The following is a 23,434-nucleotide window of genomic DNA, read 5'->3' on the forward strand; positions in this document are numbered from 1 at the left end:
TCCTTGGGGAAACTGTTTTTATCTTATTTTATTTAAATTCCAGCTTTATTATTTTTATAAATAACTCGAGGCGGCCAACACATCCAACACACCTCCCCCACCCCTCCTCTTTTGCCCGCACCACCGGCCCCGCCAAGTCCGTGCTCTACATGGGGCTGCCCTTGAAGAGCATTCGGAGACTTCAGCTTGTCCAGAATGCAGCCGCGCGAGCGATTGTGGGTGCACCTCGGTTCACCCACGTTACACCTATCCTCCGTGAGCTGCACTGGCTGCCTATTGGTCTTCGGATACGCTTCAAGGCGCTAGTCGTCACTTATAAAGCCCTTCATGGTATTGGACCTGGGTACTTGAGAGACCGCCTGCTGCCAATTACCTCCACTAGACCAATTAGATCCCACAGATTAGGCCTCCTCCGAATTCCATCCGCCGGCCAATGCCGACTGGTGACTACCCGGAGGAGAGCCTTCTCTGTGGCTGCTCCGACCCTCTGGAACGAACTCCCCATGGAGATTCGAACCCTCACCACCCTCCAGGCCTTCCGCAAAGCCCTTAAAACCTGGCTGTTCCGACAGGCCTGGGGCTAAAGAGCTTTTGCCCCCCCCCCTCGAATGGTATGGTTGTTGTGTGCTTTTAAATTGTGGTATTGTTCTGTTTGTCTTTTTTATCCCTTATTTGTACCCCACCCACCCCCTTGACTTGGATTGTGAGCCGCCCTGAGTCCCCTTTGGGGAAAAGGGCGGCATAGAAATTCAATAAATTCAATTCAATTCAATTCAATTCTCCTTCTGGTCCTCTTACCTAACCACCACCCGGAGACAACGCTGCAGCTCCTCCCTAAGGGACATCTGCATGGCCGCCGCCAGGGGGCGAGAGAGAGCCTTATCGCAAGACTGGTAGGTGAGCCTGTAGCACAGGCTGGTGGCGTGTGGTGCGCGCGGGTGCCGATAACGGTCCAGCAGCTGGATAGACACAACCGTCTCCAAAGACACACACCTGGCAATGGTGTGGAGCTGGATTTCACGGAAGGTTTCTGCCTCCGGAAGCCAGAAGCTGATGTTGTGCCCATAGGCTGGCGGGTGGAGGGAAAAGTTCTGGAAAACGCCTAAACGGCCCCCCGAAAACTGGCCCGCGAAACGCTCGTCCGAAGTCCAGAGCATCCGCCAGTCAAAAATGCCGCAGGCGCACATCGCCAGAAGATCGAGGTTCAAAGAAACGCAAAGCGCGTTTTGGTGAACGCTTGACGGCTGCCACCGAACGGTACTTATTGTCCCGACGCGAAATTCCTTTGGGTTGGAATCAAAGCCCTGGCAGCTCACAGTCACGGCGTATTTTGGGCTGAGCAGAAACGGCCCGTAAGAAGGTAGAAAGATATCCTGCTGACTGATTTCTGGCTCCTGGTTCAGGGAGTCCAGTTTAACCTCCGATGATGGGAGTAAAGAGTTTAATGTGGCCATGAGGCTTTCCACCAGGAGCTGCGCGCCTTCTACATCTTCCTGAAGTGCGCAGATAAAGAGGGCCTCGTGAAAAATAGGCGGCACGTGGACAGAAATTTTGCATTTTTTAAAAGCCAGTCCACTGAAGGCCAACAAACTCCCAGGAGGAAAATCTCTCTGCTTTACAATAGAATGGAGAAAAACCAACAGGGAAGGCCGAAGGTAATATTCTCCTAAGGTCCAACTCAAATCCTGGTCCTCATCCGTTCCAGGATCACTTCTGGAAGCTAAAAACTTAATTTCAGGGTGATTTTTGGCGACAGGAACCATCCAAAAGGCGTCCGATGAAGGAGAAGCAGTTCTGTCTTTGAATACCAAAGGAAAGGAAGAATTTGCCTTCTGAACTGCGAACGATCTGCCGAGGCCATCCATTAGTTTTTCATTTATAGTTCTCACGGGATGCTTCGAATGAATACCTAAGTAGTTCCTAGTTCAGGTTATAAAAATATTAGGAAGAAAGCAGTATTAAACAAGGCAAGCCACTAACCTCAGACATTGTACTTTCAAAAACAGCAAATTACTGATGGGAGCAGTGAATGTGAAGTGTGTTACGATTTTTTTTTTAGCCTATTCGTTAGTATTATTCCAGTTGCTCAGATATCAGTCCAAAAGGCATCTGGATTCCAAAGGAAATGTAGAGCCCCTTAAATGTTCCCTTTAAGAGCACGCCCATTAGCCAAACTGATTACATTAGGCAGAGATCAGACTCCAAGGATCTGGAAATGCAGCTGCATACCTGCTTATCTTCTCTAGGAACATCTGTGGGATTTGGCAGGACACCGATTCGCCTTCCAGCTCCATTTTGCAAACCGAAGGTTGAGAAGGCAGAAACGGCACACTCCGGGTGAATATGTGATTCAGAGCGCCTTCTAGGCAGAAAGATTTATCCCGATTCCTAGGAAGAAAGCCGATTAAGTTTGGAGGCAGAAGAATCTGTGCTTTTCTTTTTTTTTTTCATAGAAAGTTTTATTTTCCACTTTCATAGCATATAATCACATGCAGACTATTACACAGTCAATATCATGTTTTATTATTAAGTAATTACATCAATTCATCTCACCATCAACTACCAAAACAATAAAAAGAAAAAGAAAAACCAGTTATTGGCTCTTCTGCTCTCCATACACCATATTTATACCTTATCCGACACTTTCTTCCCCCTCTCTCCTCCCCCTTTCTACATCCTTTCTTCCCGCCATCATTTTCTACTCTACTTCCCCTTCCTTTCTCCTTCTCCTCCTTATACACCTCATCTTCCCCCCTCACCCTCTCTCCTGTCCCTCTCTTCCTATCTTTCTTCTCTCCTCTGCTTCCCACTCTTCCTCTAATTCACTTGGTGTATTTAACCTGTTCCTTTAATAAATTTGCCTGCCACAAAGGCCCGAGAACCAACAGGGCCATAAATCTTCTGTGCTAGAGGTAATAGAAATTTAAATATGGGACATACTAGTTTTATAAGAGATTAATCCTGTATGTGCAGTTCTCACCCACAAAATTTGCATGATGCAAAGGCCCTTTCTTGGGCAACATGGCACCTGGCATAAGATCAACCACAGCTTACCTGTAGCCTGTACTTTTATATCCGTTGACATCTCTGATATTAAATGGCTCGATGCCGCTCAAGATAAATCCTGCTTCTGCTGCCATCTCTGCAACTTGCCAGCTGTTGTGCCACTCACGCACCGGCTGGTCTGCAGGGGTGCCCCCTTGCCCTTTGCAAAGTGCCACGTGGACGTCTCCTTTCTCTGCCAGAACATCTGCACAGCTAGAACACACACACACACACACACACACACACACACACACACACAAAGAGGGATGTCATTGCCACGGAGCTAATGCAGCAAACTGTCCTTCTCAGAAGAAGGGAAAACAGCTCCAAAGGAGTCTTTTCAGCAAACTTCGGAAACATTGTCTTGCATAAAAACCTTTGCTGTCAGAGGTTTCAAACCTTTATTGTCAGAGTACAACATGTGTACGGTGAGATTAGCTGAGCCTCCCTTCATGCGCCCCCTCTCCCCTCCCCAACACAACCCACAGTGAAAGACAAAAAAAAATCCCCAGGCCAGTGAATCCTGCTAACAAACACCCAGTCCCAGTGCAACATGGAAGGCTGAGTCAACCCTGAGCCGGTGAGATTTGAACAGCCGAACTGCAGAACTGCAGTCAGCTGAAGTAGCCTGCAGTGCTGCATTTAACCACTGCGCCACCTCGGCTCTCTAATGCAATGAGTGAGGACGCTTTCTATTGTGGACCGGTAAACCTACAGTGCATACAGGGAAGAACGAAAGTCATAGGAATCCTCAGTTATATTCCTTCTGCCCATACCATGGCCGATCCAGCAGCTCTTTACACAAAGCTCTTAAGATTAACAAAGATGTGTCTGCAGGGAAGTTCAAAAGGTAGCTCTATTTTCCTGATTTTGAGGCTTCTAATGCAAAACATAATGGCCTTGAAACAGGCACACACATGGAACCAGGAAAAATTATGCAGTCCACCACTCACCACCCTCCAGGCCTTCCGCAAAGCCCTTAAAACCTGGCTGTTCTGACAGGCCTGGGGCTAAAGAGCTGTTGCCCCCATCTCGAATGGTATGACTGTTGTGTGTTTTAAATTATGCATTGTTATGTTTCGTTTTTTAATTTTTTGTCTGTATCCCCCTTCCCTGGTTTGAGTTGTGAGCCGCCCTGAGTCCCCTTCGGGGGATAAGGGCGGCATATAAATATAATAAACAAACAAACAAACAAATCTTGCTTTCTCTCACCTGCAGAAAAACTTGGCAAGAAGCTCCCTGTTCTTTTTTATTCCACCCTTTTTCCCACAGTGGGGGAAATTGAAATAAATACGGTCAAAATCCCTCGTAGCCGGCAAGAAGTATTCCTTCAGTTTTGTGCAGTTGACAGAAAAGTAGACTTCGGCACCTGGATTATTGAAAAAGAATAATAATGCACAGTTTAGCACTTCATTTTTTCCCCAGATAAACAAAATATAAGGATAACAAAAATGCAACAACAACAACAACAATACGCGATTATGGATGAAACATCTAACAGTGATACCCATTGTCATCAGAGCACTTGGTACCATGTCCAAGAATTTTATAAAATAAGTCAAGAAATTGCAGTTCACACCAGCGGAACTGCAAAGAAACTGTGCTACTCGGAACGTCATATATTTTAAGAAGGTACTTAGATGATACCTAGGATTCTGGCAGCAATCTGTATCAACCATCGGTGCCAGTCAATGATATTTGTGATGCATTTTTAAATGTTCAGTTGAGTGAGTTTCATGTTTAATGAATAAAAGTTTATAACAACAACAACAACACTACTTTCCCCCCACAGATTGTTTACCTTTGTCTCTCAGAAACTGTACGTTGGATTTGGTGAAAGCTTGTTCAGATATAGACTCTTCACTACCGTAGCAGGTGGCAATAATATGAGTGTCGCAGCCTCTTGCTTTGTACAGATAGACCGAGAAGGAAAAATTTCCTTCCCCAACCAGGAGGAAACGTGCCAGTTGACGCTGCATGGAGGAAAACGATCAGGGACAAAAGCCAGAATTTGGATTGTAGAAGACTTCAGGGGGTTCTGCTCCTTTAGTCTGTTGCTCCTGAGGCGATCGGTTGAATCATTTTCGGAACAGGAAATAAGGAGCTGCGAGCTCCACCAGATCCCTCGTTCTATAGCAGAGAAACAATCAAGCTTCACTCAGCACCAGCCAGCGTAGCCAATGGCTTGCAAACTGGGGAGCTGTGCCCCCCAAACATGCAGGAAGCACCTCCTGATGGATTAGAGAAGAGATCCTGGCTTTCTGCCTATAAACTACCTCCCAAGGATGCTGCAGGAGTGAAACCAAGGAGGTAAAACTGTCACAGTCCAGGTTGTTTTTTGCACAAGAAGCAACAGGTGGAAGCTGATCAAAGGGAAATGCAGGGAAATGGAACTTAAGGAGGAATTCCCTGAGAGCGAGAACAATCAATCAAGGGAACAGTTTGCCTTCCCGAATTGTGGTCGCTCCATCGCTGGAGATTTTCAAGAAGAAAAAAAAAACCCTGGATAATTTATCCAGAATATATGAGGCCTTGGGCAGAGGGGGTTGGGCTAGATGACCTCCAAGGTCCCTTCCACCCCTATCAACCTATGGTTTCATTCCACTGCTCTCTTTCAAACCCCACCCCGGGGTGTGATATATTATATTATTGTAATATATTATGTTAGTATATTATTGTAATATATTACATTACTATTCTTACCACTGTTATATTCATTGGGAGAGGAAAGAAAAGGACAGGCTGACACCTAGCTGGGGATGATGGGTACGGCACCCACACCCAGCAGGTGACTATTTTTGTCTATTTTTATCCCCCTTCCCAAATTCCCTTCTGACCAATTTATAAAACAAATTCAAGGAAAGGCGAGGAGGGGAAAAAGGATTAAAAAAAATACTGCAAAACTTCCCCGCTCGCTCCCCTCCCCCTCCTCCCCCCTTCCTAGCCCCGCCCCTCCCAAAGGGCTCCCGAAGCGCGGTCGACCGTTTTTCGCGTCACTTCCGGCGCGAGCGGCGCCCTCCCCCCGCCTTCTTCCTGCCGCGCGGCTTCCGCGGTTGCCATAGGAACGGCTCCACTCCTTCGCTCCTGCCCCGCCCCTTTCGTGTTTTTCCTCCCCCCCCCCGAGGTTTTTTTTTGGCGGCGGGGGCGTCTTGGGCAGGTATGGGGGGGGGGTTTGATGGGGGCAATTATTTCTTTCCTTGCAGCTGTTAGAGGGTCGTTTTTCGGGCATGTCACTTCTTGGGAAGGGCTGAGACGGTAGCCTGGTGGGTGGTGGAGCCTCCAGGTTCAGCAGCAGTCTATCGTCTCTCTTTTTTCCCCATTGGGGAGGGGGACACAATGTAAGCCTGCCTAGCTGGAGAGGGCAGCCAAAGCCCACTTAGCTCAAATCAGGCCACCCGTTGAAGAAAAACCTGGCTTTTAAAAAAAGAAAAGAAAAAGGAGGGGGAGGGGCAAAATGCCTGAAAGCTGGGCAAAAGCATGGTTTCTTTTATCAAAAAAAAAGGAAGGAAGGAAATAAAGAAGGGCATAAAGAAGGGAGGGACGAAAAGAGAAGGGATAGAAAGAGCGAGGTAGGGAAATAAAGAAAGAAGGGAGGGAGGAAAAGTAGAAAGAAGGGAGAGAGAAAGAAAGGAAAACAAGGAAAGAAGGGAGGGAGGAAAAAGAGAAGGAAGGAAGGGAGGGAGGGAAAGAGAAGGAGGGAGGGAGAGAGAAAGAAAAAGAAAGAAAAGGAAAGAAGAAGAAGGGAAGAAGGAAGGAAAAGTAGAAAGAGAAGGAAGGGAGGAAATAAGGAAGGGAGGGAAAGAGAAGGAGGTAGAGAGAAAGAAAGAAAAGGAAGGAAGAAGGGAAGAAGGAAGGAAGGAAAAGTAGAAAGAGAAGGAAGGAAATAAGGAAGGGAAGGGAAGAAGGAAGGAGAGAAAAAGAAAGGAAGAAGAAAGGAAGAAGGAAAAGTAGAGAAGGAAGGAAGGGGGAAGGGAGGGAAAGAGAAGGAAGGAGGGAGAGAGAAAGAGAAAGAAAAGAAGGAAGGAAAAAACAGGAAGGGAGGGAAAGGGCTTTTACAGTGGGATGGTACCTCTAGAGAGCATTTAGTCCAACCTTTTCCGAGGAATAGAATAGAATAGAATTAGAATAGAATTTTATTATTTGTATGCCGCCCTTCTCCGGGAGGACTCAGGGCGGCAAACAATTCAAAAGGGGGAAAAGGGGAACTTAAAAACAAAATACAAATAATAAAAAAATGCAGGGTGGGGTACAGGGTTCTTCTAAGTTGGTGCTGCTTATAGCACGGCCCAAGGGTCCCTGGGGGTTCCCTAAGACCCTCTCCGTGTCTGCAAATTCAAAACAAGTGTGGCCAGCCTACATTTTTTTAAAAAATTACACTATATGAAAGAAACCCATCAAAGCATATCTTATTCCGAGTAAATTATAGTGGTAGTTTGAGCCACCCTCAGAGACTGAAAGGAGCGCATGAAATCGGCTGCCTGGGGGTGCCTGTGGGACTTTAGTGCCCCCTCCCCATCAGCAAGAGGGAAGACTGGCCCCACTGCTGCCCCTCTCATACCCCCCCTCTCTTCCCACTCCCTGCCTTTGACCACTTTAACCCAGGGACAGCTAGAGCCCACTTAGACGCCTCTTCACTCATGGAGGACGGGCAGGAGAAAGGCAACAAGTCTTAAAATAACTTTATTGTCCCTTTAAATGTACCCTAATCGGCGTGCATTAAAATGAAATGCAACTTCCAAAGGGTCTTAGTTTAGTTTAGTTTAATTTAGTTTTATTGGTCTTGTACGCCGCCCACTCCCGAAGGACTCCGGGCGGCTTACAATAAACAAAGCAAGGGGATAAATAGACAAATAGACAAACAACAATTTAAAACACACAACATTCATAGTCTCCACCTCTGACAGGCACTACACTAACATGGCCAAAAAAACCCCAAATAAATAAATTTAAAAAACAACAACATGAAGACTCAGGCAGAACAGAAACGGGGACTTAGTCATGCCAGCTGGTGGGCAAAGGGACCAAAGCATTTGGTGCCCACCTCCCTTGGCAAGATGCAGTTTGGGATGAAAGCCTCTCACCCCAACAGGACAGTGACTTCAGCCCTCCCCAATGATCAGGAGATTACATCACAAACTAAACAAATTAGGAGGGTTTTTTGGGTGGGGGGGGGGGCTGACTTGCCCCAGGTCCCCATCGCAGCAAAACCCTTGGCACTTTTAAAATCCATCGATAGCTTTCGCACCCAGGTTACTGAGGCCTTCCATTTTTCTGAGATCTTCCAATTGAGAAAGGGGAAAAGTAGCCAGAAAATGTGGGATTTGGACGAGACCAGTAGTTCCAATATCACCACCACGACTTCGGACTCCGAGGTATTTCCGGCTGCCGAACATCCAGATTTCTCACCGTTCCAGGTTGAAAATGTTGGGGGGGGGGGGGGGAAATTCCCTTTTTTCCCCCTTTTGATTATTCTCTTAGCCATCCATTTGCTACTCTGGATTAAAATGACTCCCAAAGGACCTGACATTGCAAACGTGGCAAATACAGATAAGTCCCCGAGTTACGACAGTTCGTTTAGTGACCGTTTCAAGTTCCAGCGGCACTAAAAAAATGTGGCTTACGACCATTTCTCAAACTTAGATCCTTTGCAGCGTTCGCCGCGATCACGTGATCAAAATTCAGGGGCTTGGGGCAGCGGGTTCATACTTAACGACGGTCGCAGTGTTGTGGGGGTCACACAATCCGCTTCTGCGACCTCCTGACGAGCGACGTCAATGGGGAAGCCAGGTTCACTTACCAACCGGGTTAATAATTTAAACAATATGGGGACTAAGCATTAAAAGAATGCATAGAATTTCTGACTAAATGAAAAATGATAATTCAATATAAATATGCATAGGTATGCTAAATGTAATAACATACGATTAATAATATTTCAGCTGTGTCACGTAGAATATAGTGATTGATATAAAAACAATATACTGAATAATCAAATAAGAAGCTGAATAAGCAATAATGGAAGATCTCAATGCAATATAAATGCTGGTGTTAATGTTAGTTATAGAAGTTTGTCAGATGGAACACATGTGATTGATATTTTATTCACATCAAAAGGGATGATAATTCAGGTAGGGTGATCGGTACAAAAATAGCATATTGAAATATTGAATAAGTAAACAACAAAAGATTAACATTTAATATAAGGATGTGTATTATTACTAGCAATAGCAGTTAGACTTATATACCGCTTCATAGGGCTTTCAGCCTTCTCTAAGCGGTTTACAGAGTCAGCATATTGCCCCCAACAATCTGATAGATCAGTGTTTTTCAACCACTGTGACGCGGCACACTAGTGTGCCATGACATAGTATAAGGTGTGCCGTGGGAAAAACACCTTATATATAGTCAATATAGGCACAGAGTTAAATTTTTTTAACATTTTCTAATGGCGGTGTGCCTCGTGATTTTTTTCATGAAAAAAAGTGTGCCTTTGCACAAAAAAGGTTGAAAAACACTGTGATAGATAGATAGATAGATAGATAGATAGATAGATAGATAGATAGATAGATAGATAGATAGATAGATGATAGATAGCAATAGCAATAGCAATAGCAGTTAGACTTATATACCGCTTCATAGGGCTTTCAGCCCTCTCTAGGCGGTTTACAGAGTCAGCATATTTGCCCCCAACAACAATCCGGGTCCTCATTTCACCCACCTCGGAAGGATGGAAGGCTGAGTCAACCCTGAGCCGGTGAGATTTGAACAGCCGAACTGCAGAACTGCAGTCAGCTGAAGTAGCCTGCAGTGCTGCATTTAACCACTGCGCCACCTCGGCTCTTATGTGATACTCAGGTACCACGCTCTTCATACACTGATATGTAAAAAATAAAAAAACTTGGGGGGGGAGGAAACATTCGGGTTACTAACTTATCAACTGTAGTGATTCGTTTAACAACTGTTTCAAGAAAAGTCGTAAAATGGAGCGAAACCGATGTCTCACTTAACGATAGAAATTTTGGGGTCGTACGTTGAGGACGGCCTGCACGTGGTGGTTGCCAAGGACTCGAATTCAGTAGACCAGGTGACTGGCTGTAAATGCGAGGACCGGTCATACGTCACTTTGTGGGGGGTGGAGGCTTGTTGTAACTCTGAGTGGCTGTTAAACGAGTGCCCGGAAGTCGAGGACCGCTTGCGAGGACTTCCTTGATTTTCGGTGCAGCCCTTGGCCTGTTTTCCTGTCTCCCTCCAGGACATGTCCCTCTCGTGCTTCTTTAACCCTCTTCACGGATGCCTGCTCCACGCGGACGGCCACGGGGAAGTGTGGACCGACTGGAACAGCACGTCCAAGTTCTTCCAGTATGGCTGGCGGTGCACCACCAACGAGGACATGTACACCAGCCCGACCCTCCTGGGGAACTGGAACGAGGAGCGTTACGACATCCAGAAAAGGAGGCAGCTCAAACCTCTCCCTTCCCAGGTCAGGCTCTCTTGGGACGGGACTCCGGCCACGGAAAGAGACGTGGCTAGTTATCAAGGTTTTTTGGGGGGCTTATAGCTCTTCAGGGAGTCCTCGGTGCTCTCTGAGTTGGGAAGTTTTCTTGGAGACGTTTCATGACCCAGCTAGGGAACATCATCAGTGCTAGAAGGAAGGGGAATTTGGGGAGGGGAGGGGAGGAGAAGTAGAGGAGGAGAAGGACTGTGGGGTGCTTGGTGCTCTCTGAGTGTGGTAGTTTTCTTGCAGGCGTTTCATGACCCAGCTAGGGAACATCATCAGTGCTAGAAGGGAGGGGAATTTGGGGAGGGGAGGAGAAGTAATAGCAATAGCAATGGCAGTTAGACTTATATACCGCTTCATAGGGCTTTCAGCCCTCTCTAAGTGGTTTACAGAGTCAGCATATCGCCCCCACAGTCTGGGTCCTCATTTCACCCACCTCGGAAGGATGGAAGGCTGAGTCAACCCTGAGCCGGTGAGATTAGAACCGCTGAACTGCAGATAGCAGTCAGCTGAAGTGGCCTGCAGTACTGCACCCTAACCACTGCGCCACCTCGGCTCTGAAGTAGAGGAGGAGAAGAACTGTGGGGTGCTTGGTGCTCTCTGAGTGTGGTAGTTTTCTTGCAGACGTTTCATGACCCAGCTAGGGAACATCATCAGTGCTAGAAGGGAGTGGAATTTGGGGAGGGGAGGAGGAGAAGTGTTGGGTGCTTGATGCTCTCTGAGCTTGGTGGTTTTCTTGCAGGCGTTTCATGACCCAACTAGATAACATCATCAGTGCCAGAAGAGAGAGGGGTTTGGGGAGTGGAGGAGAAGAAGGAGAGGTGGAGTGGGGGAGGAGGAGGAGGAGGACTGTGGGGTCCTTGGTGCCATCTGATCTTAGTTGTTTTCATGCAGACATTTCATTGCCAAACTAAGTAAATCATCAGTGCTAGAAGGAAGTGGGGTTCATGGGGAGGAGGAGGAGGAGGATGGTGGGGTCCTTGGTGGATTCTGAGCCTGGTTGTTTTCTTGCAGACATTTCTTGACCCAGCTAGGGAACATCACCAGGGCTAAAGGGCATTTTATAATTTGCAAACGTCTGAAGCTCAGCCTTCAGGACTCAACATAGGATGAGATGTGTGTTCCTTTTTTGGTCAGGGGTGATAACTCTGCGTAGCCTTGGGGGGCAGGCAGCAGCTGCGTTCACGCATTTGCACCCACCCAACACTTGTTCCAAAGGATGGTTTGTTGAATAATCTCTTGGTTTTTCAAACCACTGCAGATGGCCTTCACGAACGACCGTCGTGTAAAACCCAGAAAATCCACACTTAAGATTTTGTGCTGTGTGAGTTCTCTTTCAGCCTCACCTATCACACGATGTGCATAAAAGCTGGAGGAAAAAGTCAGCTTTCTGGGCATCTCTCAAGACACATTCTGCTTGTTGTGAGCAGGGGGTTGGACTAGAAGATCTCCAGGGTCCCTTCCAACTGTATTCTTATTCCTATTCTTTTCCTCTTCCCTTCCCTTCCCTTTCTATTCTATTCTATTCCACATTCTGTTCTATTCCACATTTTATTCCACATTCTATTCTATTCTTATTCTTATTTATTCTTATTCTTATTCTTATTCTTATTCTTATTTCTATTCTAATTCTTATTCTATTCTATTCTAATATGCTATTGTTTTGTCTTACTTTCTCTCTTCAGTTCCTGGGTTATTTTGCTTGTCTGCCACGCTGGGTGCTTACCGTGTTTCCCCAAAAATAAGACAGGGTCTGATTTTCTTTTGACCCCTGAAATAAGCACTTGGCCTTATTTTCGGGGACGTCTTATTATTTTTGAGGTGCAGGAGGTGGCGAGTGTGGTCACCTCAAGGTTGCTGCTGTGTTGCAATATTTTCAGGGGAGGTCTTATTTTAGCGCATGCCCTCAAAAGCCACGATTGGGCTTATTATCCGGGGAGGTCTTATTTTTGGGTAAACAGTGTATTTTTTTTTGGCTGCAAACTAATTGAGCCTCGCAAGACTGACCTCTGAGTTTAGGAATTGGGAGGGGATCACATCACGCTCCTCGTTTCCCGCTGTTGTTCTGTAAATCACGGTTTGCTTTGGGGAGAAAGCCCCCTCTGCTCGAAGGCTGGGCTTGCCTGAGTGAAGGAGAGGGGCTTTGGGATGAAGCGTGCACAACTGACCCCGCCTTTTGCCTTGCAGTACACTCACTATTTCGAGTCCACCTACGCAACAGACTATTCCAAGGAAAAGCCTCGCAGATTAAGAAGTAGGTGCACAGAACTAACACGCAGATAGAAAACACACAGCTGGGAGAGCAAGGGTGTCTGTGTGTGTGTGTGTGTGTGTGTGTAAAATAAAATATAAAATAAGACCCTTATTTTCAGGGAAACCAATATATATATATATATAAACCAATATATATATATATGTATTTAGTGTCACAACCCCTGGTATGCCCAAATATGGGAGGAAGCTAACTGCTTCCATTCTCTGTCTATCGGCTCGTCACAAGAGACCATCCAGACAGAAACCCAATATTTTTACTGTTGCCTGTGTTACATTTGTGTTGTATTTGTGCTGATAAATAAATAAAGGGAGACTAGTATAGATCTATTTCAAGCTATTTAGCTGTCATCAGCTAGCCATACCCTTACTGGGATTAGAACCTGTGCTGTATTACATCTTAGGCAGATGTGTTAACCACTAAGCCACAAGGTTCTCCTCCTTTATCAGCTGAGCCAGGGAAATAGGTATGTATTTAGTGTCACAACCCCTGGTATGCCCAAATATATATTGGGCATACCAATATATATATATATACCATATATATATATATACCATATATATATATATATACCATATATCCCATATATCCTGGAAACACCAAACCTGAAGCAGTCAGCAGCAGCCTGAAGATGACGAATGTGACTTCGTCGAAACGTCGCCAAGACATCTCCAATTCTACGCGGGAGAAAACCCGAACAACTAGAGACCTACATATATATATATATATATATATGTATGTATGTATGTATGTATGTATGTATGTTATATTTATGCTGATAAATAAATAAAGGGAGACTAGTATAGATCTATTTCAAGCTATTTAGCTCTCATCAGCTAGCCATACCCAAGTTTTTGGGAATCGAACCTGTGCTCTATTGCCTCCCAGGCAGGGAGTTAACCATTTGAACCACTCCCTGCCTGGGAGGCAATAGAGCACAGGTTCGATTCCCAAAAACTTGGGTATGGCTAGCTGATGAGAGCTAAATAGCTTGAAATAGATCTATACTAGTCTCCCTTTATTTATTTATCAGCATAAATATAACAAATGTAACAAAAAAGGCAACAGTAAAAAATATTGGGTTTCTGTCTGGATGGTCTCTTGTGACGAGCCTAATGACAGAGAGTGGAAGTGTGACCTTCCTCCCATACTTGGGCATACCAGGGGTTGTGACTTTAAGTATATATATATATATATATATATATATATATATATATATATATATATATATATATATATATATATATATATATATATATATATATTCCTACCGGGTTTCCCCGAAAATAAGCGCTTGGCCTTATTTTCGGGGAGGCCTTATTTTCGGGGAGGACTTATTATTTTTGAGGTGCAGGAGGGGGTGAGCGTGGTCACCGCATGGCTGCTGCTGTGTTGCAATATTTTCGCGGAGGGCTTATTATCAGGGGAGGGCTTATTTTGAGAGAAACAGGGTAGCAGAAGAGTCGAAATAAGACAGATACAAGTGCCGGTAGCATGTGAGCTAAGAGATCCCAAAGGGTCTCTCTGAATTTGAATTTCACCATTGCCCCCAAGTCTTTGCTTGGGATATTGATTGACTCTGATCTGAGACCCTTTAAACTTTAAACTTTAATAGGATTTCTATACCGCCCACTCCCTAGGGACTCTGGGCGGCTCACAACAATATAAAAACATTTAAAATATTTAAAAAATTCGGAATTAAAATCAATACAACATCCATTCCATCAAGTGGGGCTGGAAATTAATCAACAACCCCAGGCCTGCTGGAACAGCCAGGTCTTGGTCGCTTTACAGAAGGCTCCAAGACCTGAGAAGGCCAGGCCTGCCTCGGGCGCTTGCCAAGGGAGCCCAGTGTGTGGGTTATCCTCCGCGAGCTGCACTGGCTTCCCATCGGTCTCCGAACGCGCTTCAAGGTGCTGGTCGTTACCTTTAAAGCCCTACAAGTATCCAGCTTGGGACCTGGATACCTACGGGACCGCCTCCTGCCACACACCTCCCAACGACCTATAAGATCGCACAGATTGGGCCTCCTCCGGGTACCGTCGACCGGACAATGCCGGTTGGCGACTACTCGGGGGGAGGTCTTTCTCTGTAACTGCCCCGGCCCTGTGGAACGATCTTCCCGCAGAGATCCGCACCCTTCCCACTCTCCCGGCCTTCCGTAAAGCCACTAAAACCTGGCTGTTCCAGCAGGCCTGGGGCTGTTGACCCCAAAATATGGTCCAGCCCCACTCAGAACGGAGTGCATGATGTGTTGTATTTTATATCTATCTTTTCTTTCTTCTTCTTTTTTGGATTTATTGTATTGTTAGCCACCTGGAGTCCCACGGGATTGGGCGGCATACAAATGTTATTAAACTAAACTAAACTAAGTGTTGTCATACACACGCACACACATGCTTCCCTTTCCTCTTGCCTTTCTCCGTCCTGTCTGTCTGCTCTTAGGGGTGACGCGAGAGCCCCACTGGTTCCCCGGACACCAGCCCGAGCTGGAGCCTCCGCCAATCAAGCCCACCGCCCGGTCGTGCTACATGATCGATTATGAGTCCCCGCACGGCAGGGCAGCCTGCTCCTTGGTCGAAGCGAAGCCCAAGGAAGCAGCGGAGACGCCGCCCAAGCAGTAGGCCGCTGCTCCAGGATCCCCTGGGGCTGGAAATCTCTGCCGGAGGGTCTCCTTGCCCCACCACCAAGTTCAGAAGAAGTGCGGTTGCCTGAGCCGCCGTTCCTAAAATAAAAGAAATGCCTGGCAGGAGACTCCCGACATGTTCGCCTTTCCGTTCTGGTTCCTTCCTAGTTTCGTGGGTGGCTCTCTTCGCAACTCCACAGCCGGATTCAACCTCCCCCCTTCCCCCCCCCCACTCAGGACCTCCGAGCCTTAGCTAAGATTGCAGCTGGCCGTGAAGATTGAGGGGAGAAGCTGCCCCCCCCCGTTTTATTTGTTACTAAAAAAAGCTCGCGTGCCTATCTTTGCACAGAGAAATAAAGAAGAAGATTCGCTTTGCCGTTTCTGTCCTAGAGAGAGGCTTTCTTTGGCATATAAAAAAAGGGGGTTGGGGTCTCCGAGGGTCTCTTCATTTCCTTGGTCCTGGGAGGAGGGCCGATGTTGCTTCCCGCGTGACGGGGATGCTGCGCTCCGGGACTTCCTTGAGTTTCCTTGGTCCGTTCACTGTCAGGACGCCATCCGAGGAGAGGGAGGAGGTGATGGTGAGAGGGTCCACGTCGGCTGGGATTCTGTACTTCCTGTTGAACTCGCGGGCAATGAAGCCATGTTCGTCCTTCGTGGGGAGAGGCAGAAAAGGCGTTAGTTTGGGAATCGGCCTGCAGGAGCCTGTTTGGTCCAGTGGTGAAACTGGTGGTCTAGAAACCAGGGGACGGGGAATTCTAGTCCTGCATAAGGCATGAAAGGAGAGGAAAACCAGCTAGGTGACTTTGGGCCCATCACTGGGAGATGGTGAGTTCTAGTCCTGCGTTAGGCATGAAAGCCAGCTGAATGGGGTTTTGGCCAGTCCCCCTCTCAGCCCAATCCACCTCACAGGATGGTTGTTACGGGGAAAAAATGGTGGAAGAAGGAGTAGTAAGTATTTCCGTTCCTTTGAATTACTTATACAGTAATAAAGACAGGATATAAATTTAATGAATGATGAATGAATGAATCTTGAATCTGTCTATATAAAAACAACTGTTTGTATGTTTGTTCCAGAATAACTCTGGAACGCCTTGAGTAATTTCAACCAAACTTGGTACACAGATGACTTACTCTCTGGAAACAAATACAGTGGGGGTAAGACACCCCTAACACACCTCGGAGTGTGTGTTCTGTTAAGATACAGCCTGTTGTGCCTTCAAATGGCTTCTACTGTGCAGCAGAGTGCAATTGCCATGGTAACGGCTTCACAGTACTCCACAAGGGGGGAAATTCAACATTAGAAATTACATTTGGTCAAGACATTTCCCCCCTATAAATAAATACCCGGGCAACGCAGGGTTAGCGGCTAGTAAATAGATAAAATAAGCAGCATCTTACAGTGGAAAAGCTCTTGTGTTCAGCTTTCCAATTTAGGTTTCTGGGTGCTGGGTTAAGAACTATCCTCTCCCTGAGAACTGGACAAGTTACCCCGAAATAACCTGGGCAATCTCACGATTAACCTCATCTCTGCTGGCCCTGATGTTAAATGAAACAATAAGTCAATTAATTTGGCCTCCCTCCATGCCCTGCTGTAAGCCTCGCCAGGTGCGGCTACGTTGGCCGCGTGGCGTCTCCGGAGTCTCTTCGGAGAGCGAGATGGGCGACATATAAATGTAACCCAGTTCCCCTCCTGTTGCCCTGCCGAGCGGGCTCGTCCCCCGAAGAGACCAACCTGGCGTTCTTCGTGCTTCCCCTGGACCTCAATCACGTTCCCCGAAACCTTGACCTTCAGCTCCTCCGGTGAGAAATGCTTCACGTCCAGGTTGACGGAAAACTTAGCGTTGTCCAAATGCATCTGACGACAAAAGAAGTTTGGGTTAGGTAATAAGATTTCCTATTTATCAGAAGTTGGGAAATTCTAGACCCAGAGCACTCTGGCGTGTTTGTGCGCCTCATTGCAAAGTTTGACCCCACCCCTTGTAAAAATGGACAACATTTGCCATCGTGTGGAAGTTGCTGTGAATCTCTTCCTCTCTGTTCTCTCGTTGGGCCGGTTTCGCAAATATGTTTAATGAGGTCAGTGCAAAAGGAGGGGATGCATTCTCACAACGTCAGAACTCCAGTTTGCTTAATCTTTAGCTCAGCTTTTTTTGTGTGTGTGGTTTTGCATCATGTGTGAATCCAGCATCTTTGGTTACTTAACGTACTTGGTCCAAACCCAGAAAACAGTACCCCTCACTTCCGCGCTTCCTCTCCTCGTATGACCAGTTGTATTCCAACTTTCCACTTCTTTAAAGATTCTTGTTTTTTTTCTAATTTATCCTCCCCCTCTTTAATGTTTCCTTTACCTTTATGAGGCCTGGTTTACTCTTTTATTTATTTAAAACGTTTATATAGCCGCCCATCTCTCAACCAGCCCTGGGTAGCTCCCAATCCAAGATTAGAAGACCGATAAAACCGCAAGGAAACTCTAAAATTAAACCAGTCGAAACATTAACCCAATCTAAGATTGCAAGGAGCAAGCAAGGTGTGAATTGTCCTTGGGTTGGAAAAAATACCCAGCCTTGTTTAAACACCGATCGCATGGAAAGGAGCGATGCTCCGAGCACGATTCAAGGTGCTGGTTATCACCTTTAAAGCCCTACATGGCTTAGGACCCGGATATCTTCGAGACCGTCTTCTGCCGCACACCTCCCTAAGACCGATAAGATGGCACAGGATGGGCCTTCTCCAGGTGCTATCAGCTGGACAACGCCAGCTGCGATGCCTCGGAGTAGGGCCTTCTCTGTTGCCGCTCCGGCCCTATGGAATGAACTACCCCCAGAGATCCGGAACCTACCGACTCTCATGGCCTTCTGAAAAGCTATTAAGACCTGGCTATTCCGGCAGGCCTGGGGCTGTTGACCTCTGGATCGAGATCCAGCCCCGCTTAGATTTGGTGCATGTTGTGTCTTTTTAAATTTGTCGTGTTTTTATCTGTTTTTAATTTCTCTTAATTTCTGTTTCTGTAAGCCGCCCGGACTCCTCCAGGATTGGGCGGCCTATAAATTTAATAAACAGTTAAACACGCATCTGAACTGAAGAGATAGAAACAATGCCCATTTCACAAAGAAGTGGGTCCTTGGTGCAACAGGAGAACCGGACTGTCGGCAGAGATGCTGGCTTACCGCCTCCTGGCCATGCCAGCTGAGATGACGGGAATTGTGGCTCAACCATCAGAAACCCCCGAATCAAGAGGCTTTTTGGCCTGGAGCCCCCCACCACCCTCGCTCTGCTGCAAGCAAACCTCACAAAGAAAGGAAGAACGGAGCAAAGATGACAACCTTGGGGCCAGACAAGCCGAAGGACCTTCTCTTCCCAGTTACGGCCACTGACCCATCAGAACAGGGGGGGTGGGCAAGAGATGTCACAGGTCCCCTTTCTTAAGGAGGTCTATATGGTGGGACCAAGAAGAAGGGCCTTCTCCGTGGTGGCTCCTTCCCCGGGGGAACATCATCATCCTTGCAAAGATAACTTCGGCACACTTTCCTGCAGGTGTGGTTTTGCCACCGTGAAGGGAGCTGGGGAAGATACGGAGCCCATCGAGTGGCTGGTCTGATTGTTGTTGCTGTGTGTGTGTGTGTGTGTGTGTGTGTGTGTGTGTGTGTGTGTGTTGGGTTTCGTATTGGGGATTTGTAAGCTCCTGGAGGCAACGAGAGTGAGTTGGGTGGCTACATATAAATGTGTGTGGCTGTGAACGTTGGAGCATAAGGAAGGCCAGAGAATGGAGGCCTTTGAACTCTGGTGCTGGAGAAGACCCCTTGGACTGCAAGGCCATCCAACCGGTCAGTCCTAGAGGAGATCAAACCTAACTGCTCTTTAGAAGGCCAGATCCTGAAGAGGAAACTCAAATCCTTTGGCCACCTAATGAGAAGGAAGGACTCCCTGGAGAAGAGCCTCATGCTGGGAACGATGGAGGGCAAAAGAAGAAGAAGGGGATGGCAGAGAATGAGGTGGCTGGATGGACTCACCGAAGCAGCCGGTGTGAGCTTAAAGGGACTCCAGAGGATGGTGGAGGACAGGAAGCCCTGGAGGAACATTGTCCATGGGGGTCGCGATGGATCAGACATGACTTTGCAACTAACAACAACAACAACATAAATGTCCTTAATGTAACAAATCCCTCAAACGGTCAGCAGGTGCCCTCTGCAGGCATCCTGGCATCGGCGCGAGGGGAAGGGTTTACCTCGGGGAGTCCACTGTCTATCCACCCGGCGTTTCTGAAGGCGAAGGGCCTCGCCAGGAAGGAGCCCAGGGGCCAGCTGCCCGCGAAGAGTTCGGATTCCATGGTGGGCTCCCCGAAATGTTGGCTGGAGAGGCGGCTGGGCGAGGGGCCGGGGAAGAGCCGTCTGCGGAAGAAGGGGTGGTGGATGGTGACGTCCATCTCCCCCCAAGGAAGCGGCCGGTGGCAGTGTATCCTGGCGAGCCGAGGGGGCCCGGCTTTATATGCTTGCCTGGTGCCAGGCTTTGCCCTGGCTAAATCCTCCCGACCCATGATGTCAGTCCTGCTTTTCTGCCTGCGTCGGCCGGCCATTGGCTGGGGGGTGGCTGGCAGAGGCTCCTCAGTGCCTGCATGGCAGATGGAAAAGAACACAGTGAAATTCTAGCTGGTCAGCAGCTTCTCTCCCACCCACCCCCACCCCACCGGTCTCTGGAAAAGAAAAGAAAATAAAGGCTTAGCCAGCGTGATCCACATTCCTGCTCCTTTGGGCGCCGGCGCGAATCCTGCCTTTGACTATCTTTGTCTCGGAAAGAGTGCCAGGAAGCTGGCATCAGGCTGGCATTCAGTCATCCGGCCCACAACAGCCTCCTGCTGCTCCTCTTGGGCTGGACGGCCACGGGGAAGGGACTCGGGCCCTCGCACCCTCCCTGGGGGAGTTGAGTCATCTTGGCCTGCCAAGGGTTGGAAGATGAGGTCACCCCCGTAACGCTTGAGGATGATGGCCGTTGGGTTAGGGAACGTAAGGGAAGGTGGGGGGGGGGTGAGAAAGGAAAGGAAGGGCAGGGAGGGTCACACTCCCAGTATCTGATCTCTGCTGTGAATGTCACGGCAAAAGGGTACGTGGTCAACTGGGCTTGGAATGTTGCAAAGACTTTTGATGGTAGTTAGAAGTTGGATTCAATGGATCCAAAATTATTTCTTTCTTTCTTTCCTTCCTTCCTTCCTTCCTTCATTCATTCTTTCCTTTTCCCTTCCTTCCTTCTTCTTTGCCTTCCTTTCCTTCTTTCCTTCCTTCTCCAGTTTCCTAACTTTCCTTCTCCAGTTTCCTTCCTTCCTTCCTTCCTTCCTTCCTTCCTTCCTTCCTTCCTTCCTTCCTCCATTTTCCTTTTTTTGTTTGCTTTCCTTCCTTCTCCTTCCTTTCCTTCCTTCCTTCTTTCCCTCCTTCCTTCTCCATTTTCCTTCCTTTCCTTCCTTCCTTTCCTTCCTTCCTTTCCTTCCTTCCCTCCCTTCCTTCTTAACCTTTCCTTCTTTCCTTCCTTCCTTCTCAATTTTCCTTCCTTTCCTTCTTCATTTTCCTTCCTTTCCTTCCTTCTTAACCTTTCCTTTCTTTCCTTCCTTCCTCTCTCTCCTTTTTCCCTTCTTCTCTTGCTACCTTCTCTCTTCTTCCTTCCTTCCTTCCTCCCTCCCTCCCTCCCTCCCTCCTCCCAAGGCAGAAGGCTTCAGACACAGCCTGGGTCATTCATTTTGGCCTTGGGGACCATGGAGAGGGGGCGGGTGTTGCTTCTTTGACCTCACCACTGAGCCAAATGTTTTTAATAGGAGGCTGAGATAGAAGAGATGAATCATTTTTACCACTGGGTTAAATTTAAACCTCTTTGCTCAGGCGGGCGGGAGACCTACGCAAGGCTGTTCCCGCCAGTCGTGACTGCAGCACCTCCAGCAGGCCATGAATGTGGTTGGACCAGTTTCCCACGTCTCCTCTTTCTTCACCCCCAACTATGTGAGGGTGGAAGCGCTACCATGCCTTTCCCCCGAGAGCCGAGAGTTTCTCCTCGCCAGGCCTGGAGTTATCCTTTTGCTGAGTCTAAAGTCCCGTTGCAAGGACACCTGGACACAATTTCCAGACGGTCAGAATAGCAATAGCAATAGCAGTTAGACTTATATACCGCTTCATAGGGCTTTCAGCCCTCTCTAAGCGGTTTACAGAGTCAGCATATCGCCCCCAACAATCCGATAGATAGATAGATAGATAGATAGATAGATAGATAGATAGATAGATAGATAGATAGATAGATAGATAGATGATAGCGATAGCAATAGCAATAGCAGTAGCAGTTAGACATATAGCGCTTCATAGGGCTTTCAGCCCTCTCTAAGCGGTTTACAGAGTCAGCATATCGCCCCCAACAATCCGATAGATAGATAGATAGATAGATAGATAGATAGATAGATAGATAGATGATAGATAGATAGATAGATAGATAGATAGATAGATAGATAGATAGATAGCAATAGCAATAGCAATAGCAGTTAGACTTATATACCGCTTCATAGGGCTTTCAGCCCTCTCTAAGCGGTTTACAGAGTCAGCATATTGCCCCCAACAACAATCCGGGTCCTCATTTCACCCACCTCGGAAGGATGGAAGGCTGAGTCAACCTTGAGCCGGTGAGATTAGAACCGCTGAATTGCAGATAGCAGTCAGCTGAAGTGGCCTGCAGTACTGCACCCTAACCACTGCGCCACCTCGGCTCAGAAGAGGGTGGGTTAAATAAAGTTTGTCATCAGATGCTGGGGGGGGGGGACCCAGTGTCAGCCTCTATACTCACATGCTTGCTATCGGCTGCCATAGTAACGGGGAGGGTGGGGGGCTCGTGGTATTTGGGAGGGGAAACATGTCGATGGAGATATCTCGGAAAAGGGGGTTTTGTTCTCACCACCTTCTGCACATGCTGATGTCTCGTGTCTGGGTTTGGTCAAGGCCAACTGTCTTTGCTTACTAGCTGAAGGAGGCCACCTGAAGATGCGCCCCACAGGACACCCTTGGGGGGGGGTTGGAGATTGGACATTGGGTCGGGGTGTCTGAGGGGAGGGATTTGGGTAAATATTTGATATGTGCAAGTTTGCACTTTTTTTGCTTCAGATCTTGCTTCACTTTTGCTGTTTTCATTTCATGTCCAGCAAAAGTACCTTTTCTCTAATTCAGTGGTTCCCAAACTTGGCAACTTTAAGACTTGTGGACTTCAACTCCCAGAATTCTCCAGCCAGCTCTGTCTGGGGGGAAGGATTTGGGTAAACTTTTGATATGTGCCAGTTTGCGCTTTTTTTGCTTCAGATCTCGCTTCACTTTTGCTGTTTTCAATTCATGTCCAGCAAAAGTACCTTTTCTCTAATTCAGTGGTTCCCAAACTTAGCAACTTTAAGACTTGTGGACTTCAACTCCCAGAATTCTCCAGCCAGCTCTGCAGAATTCTGGGAGTTGAAGTCCACAAGTCTTAAAGTTGCCAAGTTTGGGAACCACTGCTCTAATTAAATGGAATTGGGGGGTTTTCTTTCTTGGATGCTGAAGGAGGCACGCCTGACACCCACAACAATGGCCTCCACTCTGCAGCTTCCTGAGTAATTAGTACTTCTCCTTGGAAATCAGATCCTGGGATCATGATGGGCCTCTGAGTAGAGAACCTGTCCGTGGTTACTTGGAAATACGACCTGTTCCCGAGTCAAGTCCATCCCCGGTGTGCTTTCACTCAACAAGTTCTCTGTTAAGGAGCCTCTGAGTAAGCTTGCATTCAGCAATAAACGTGCCTATTTATATGCAACCGTGAGGTCAATAAACACATGTTGTTGTGACTCTGTGAAAGGGTGGAGTGGACATTTAGCACAACAAGTTGGGTTAGATTTTGACTGTGAACGTTTGGAGAGAAAAAAAACAAGAAGCTTCCAAAACTTCATGCAGAATAAGTTTCTCGTTTACTTTTCAGGAGCCCTTGGAAATAAAGAAAAGTATAGCTC

The 23,434-nt window shown here is 47.3% G+C and overlaps 3 protein-coding genes across 4 annotated transcripts; 1 reads left to right on the forward strand and 2 right to left on the reverse strand.

The window, feature by feature from the left end:
- Nucleotides 1–724: 724 nt before the first annotated feature.
- FDXACB1 (ferredoxin-fold anticodon binding domain containing 1) lies at nucleotides 725–5,957 on the reverse strand. The gene is made up of 5 exons (XM_032229299.1): nucleotides 4,847–5,957; nucleotides 4,258–4,414; nucleotides 3,055–3,258; nucleotides 2,230–2,388; nucleotides 725–1,920 (listed from the first exon to the last, which is right to left on the reverse strand). The coding sequence occupies exons 1-5, from the start codon at nucleotides 5,022–5,024 to the stop codon at nucleotides 795–797; spliced, it is 1,824 nt and encodes a 607-aa protein (XP_032085190.1). The 5' UTR covers nucleotides 5,025–5,957; the 3' UTR covers nucleotides 725–794.
- A 117-nt stretch (nucleotides 5,958–6,074) lies between these two features.
- Nucleotides 6,075–15,578, forward strand: C13H11orf1 (chromosome 13 C11orf1 homolog). 2 transcript variants are annotated; one of them, XM_032229573.1, is made up of 5 exons: nucleotides 6,075–6,202; nucleotides 10,298–10,525; nucleotides 11,805–11,867; nucleotides 12,731–12,797; nucleotides 15,261–15,578. In XM_032229573.1, exons 2-5 carry the CDS (start codon nucleotides 10,301–10,303, stop codon nucleotides 15,437–15,439), a joined length of 534 nt encoding a protein of 177 aa, XP_032085464.1. In that variant the 5' UTR covers nucleotides 6,075–6,202; nucleotides 10,298–10,300; the 3' UTR covers nucleotides 15,440–15,578. The 2 variants fall into 2 exon arrangements, with proteins under 2 accessions (XP_032085464.1, XP_032085465.1); XM_032229574.1 differs by lacking the exon at nucleotides 11,805–11,867.
- A 96-nt stretch (nucleotides 15,579–15,674) lies between these two features.
- CRYAB (crystallin alpha B) lies at nucleotides 15,675–19,864 on the reverse strand. Its single transcript, XM_032229575.1, has 3 exons — nucleotides 19,667–19,864; nucleotides 17,174–17,296; nucleotides 15,675–16,090 (listed from the first exon to the last, which is right to left on the reverse strand). The coding sequence occupies exons 1-3, from the start codon at nucleotides 19,862–19,864 to the stop codon at nucleotides 15,887–15,889; spliced, it is 525 nt and encodes a 174-aa protein (XP_032085466.1). The 3' UTR covers nucleotides 15,675–15,886.
- Between the last annotated feature and the right edge of the window lie 3,570 nt (nucleotides 19,865–23,434).

This window comes from Thamnophis elegans, chromosome 13 (assembly GCF_009769535.1).
Source record: "Thamnophis elegans isolate rThaEle1 chromosome 13, rThaEle1.pri, whole genome shotgun sequence".
NCBI classification, from domain to species: domain Eukaryota; kingdom Metazoa; phylum Chordata; class Lepidosauria; order Squamata; family Colubridae; genus Thamnophis; species Thamnophis elegans.